Source organism: Macrobrachium nipponense, chromosome 16, assembly GCF_015104395.2.
Source record: "Macrobrachium nipponense isolate FS-2020 chromosome 16, ASM1510439v2, whole genome shotgun sequence".
NCBI lineage: Eukaryota > Metazoa > Arthropoda > Malacostraca > Decapoda > Palaemonidae > Macrobrachium > Macrobrachium nipponense.
In genome coordinates, this window is record NC_087209.1 from 48,551,128 (window position 1) to 48,553,483 (window position 2,356).

Sequence of the window (2,356 nt, forward strand, 5' to 3'; positions counted from 1 at the left end):
GTATGTAGGTATGTATGAAATATATAAGTGTAACGCACACACACACACACACTATATATATATATATATATATATATATATATATATATATATATACTATATATATATATTATATATATATATATATATATATATCCCATTGAGACCCCTTGTCCACGCATCTGTACAAACATTAAAGGTCCAGTGCGGTCTCTGGCCATTTAAATTTCGCGCGCTTGACGAATTTACGGCGATCCAGACTCCCTGTTCCTGTGATTTGATCATCCTTGGTCGGCCCCAACAACTACGTCGCACTCCAGCAGACGAGAGGATGAACGATAATCAGAAAAAAATTTCTCTTCCTACATCTTGTAAGTAAAATTCCACTGGTTTAATTTGTATAATAGACATAATCACTAGTGTCTTGTAGAGCATATCTGAAGGAGTTATAGAGATAATTTAAAGCTTAGTTGAGTTGAATCTCTTAAAACGTATTCTTGAAATGTTTGGTAAAGTGGCTTGTGCAGTATCGTGGACATTGGGACTGTACATGTATGTTTTAAAGCTATTTTTTCTAAAATTCCAGCTTTATCATGATAGAAGATGATTTTTTCGGTAGATTTAACAGTGCCTTGAATAAAGACGTTATCATTAGTCAAGTGAAGTGATAATCGTGTTAAAAAATATATATTAAGAACTGGAACAGAGCTTTTCGAGTCCAGACTCGGCAGGCTTGTCCAGTAATCTGCACTTTAGGTCTCAATGCCATTATATGCACAATTTTAATGTGTTTTTAATTAGGCTTTAATATTATAAGGTATCTTCTCTCATGAACGCAAGTCATGGTTAAAGACAGTCGTAATATAATAATAATATTGTTGTTATTATTTATCTCATACTTCCAGCCTCTCTCTCTCTCTCTCTCTCTCTCTCTCTCTCTCTCTCTCTCTCTCTCTCTCTCTCTCAAGGAATTTTTCACTTTTTAATTTATTTAAGCGCATTTAATCTTCTACAGGTACGCAGGAAGATGATGCTCCTGATCTCGATTTTGATGTCAGTGACATAAGTGATGATGACGAGGAGTGGACACCTGCTGAGCGAGGGACATCAAGATATGAAGATGACACATCTTCTGAAAGTGAGGTAGAAGAGGAGGAGGAGGATGAGCAACAAGTTAGCTCGTCATCTGGTCATACCAGACAAATGTATTTCAAAGTGGACCCTCATTTTAAAGGACAGCTTGGACAACATCCACAAGTTCCTGAGGATGCAGTCACTACAGCTCAGCTTAGGCCAATTGATTATTTTGAAGCCTACATAAATGAAGATTTTTTGATAAAAATAACTAATGCTACAAATCAACGTTATGTTGCTGAAAATGGTATATCTCTAGGTGTGACCAAAAAGGAAATGTCAGTTTTTATAGGGATAAATTTTGTGATGTCTGTAATAGGGATGCCTAGAATTAGAATGTATTGGGAGAGGTATACTAGAATAGATTTAATTTGTAGAAATATGACCAGAGATAGGTACTCAAAATTAGAAGCAATCTGAAAGTTGTTGATGACAATATGATTACTGTAGCTTCAAGAAAGTGTGATAGATTATGGAAGATAAGGCCAATTTTGGCCGGACACTGTTCGCTCAAGATGTTTAGAGTTACCTAGACCAGGTAAAGTAAGCGTAGATGAGTCCATGATACCTTTTCGGGGTAAGGGTAAAGTGTAGTCTGAGACAGCATGTGCCAGGTAAGCCTAATCCAGATGGTTGAAATGCTTTGTTTTAGCTTCTCCTAATGGCACTGTTTAGATTTTGAGATATTTACAGGTGAAAGAACCTCTCACTGAAATCGTTAGGGAACATGGTGTGTTGCCAGACAGGAACGTTGGTATTGGAGAAGCTGCTGTTCTGAGGTTTTGTCAGAAGCGTTGATCCTGGAACTATCATGTACTTTGATAGATATTTCACATCTCCAGCCTTACTTTTAGAGCTGATCAAGCATAACTTACATGGTACAGGTACTATAAAAAAGAAACATGCTTCCTAAGGGTGCCAAACTCAGTCTGAGAAAGAGATGGCAAAACTAGGTAGAGGAGCTACCTACAACCAAGTGAGATCTGATGGTGCCTATGCCATAACACAGTGGCATGATAAGAAAGTAGTTCTCATGGCTTCTACTATCCATTCAACTGACCTCAAGATGAATGCAAGAGGTGGTCTAAAAAGGAAAATAAGCACATAAAGGTGAACAGACCTGCAGCAGTTAGGGAGTATAATGTTGCTATGGGAGGAGTTGATGTTCATGATCAGATATTATCTTACTATAGGAGTTCTTCTAAGACAAATAAGTGGACAGTCCGCTGCATTCTACACTTTC

General features: G+C 37.3%; 1 protein-coding gene across 1 annotated transcript; it reads left to right on the plus strand.

Moving 5' to 3' along the window:
- The first annotated feature begins 228 nt into the window (after positions 1-228).
- Positions 229-1,533, plus strand: LOC135195323 (uncharacterized). Its single transcript, XM_064221585.1, has 2 exons — positions 229-350; positions 995-1,533. Exons 1-2 carry the CDS (start codon positions 311-313, stop codon positions 1,531-1,533), a joined length of 579 nt encoding a protein of 192 aa, XP_064077655.1. The 5' UTR covers positions 229-310.
- The last annotated feature ends 823 nt before the right edge of the window (positions 1,534-2,356 follow it).

What these genes read in the sequence shown, in the direction of transcription:
- LOC135195323 (XM_064221585.1), top strand. Translation starts at nt 311, where the DNA reads ATGAACGATAATCAGAAAAAAATTTCTCTTCCTACATCTT. An exon ending in AATTTCTCTTCCTACATCTT is followed by an intron (nt 351 to 994) that starts GTAAGTAAAATT and finishes AATCTTCTACAG; the next exon opens with GTACGCAGGAAGATGATGCT.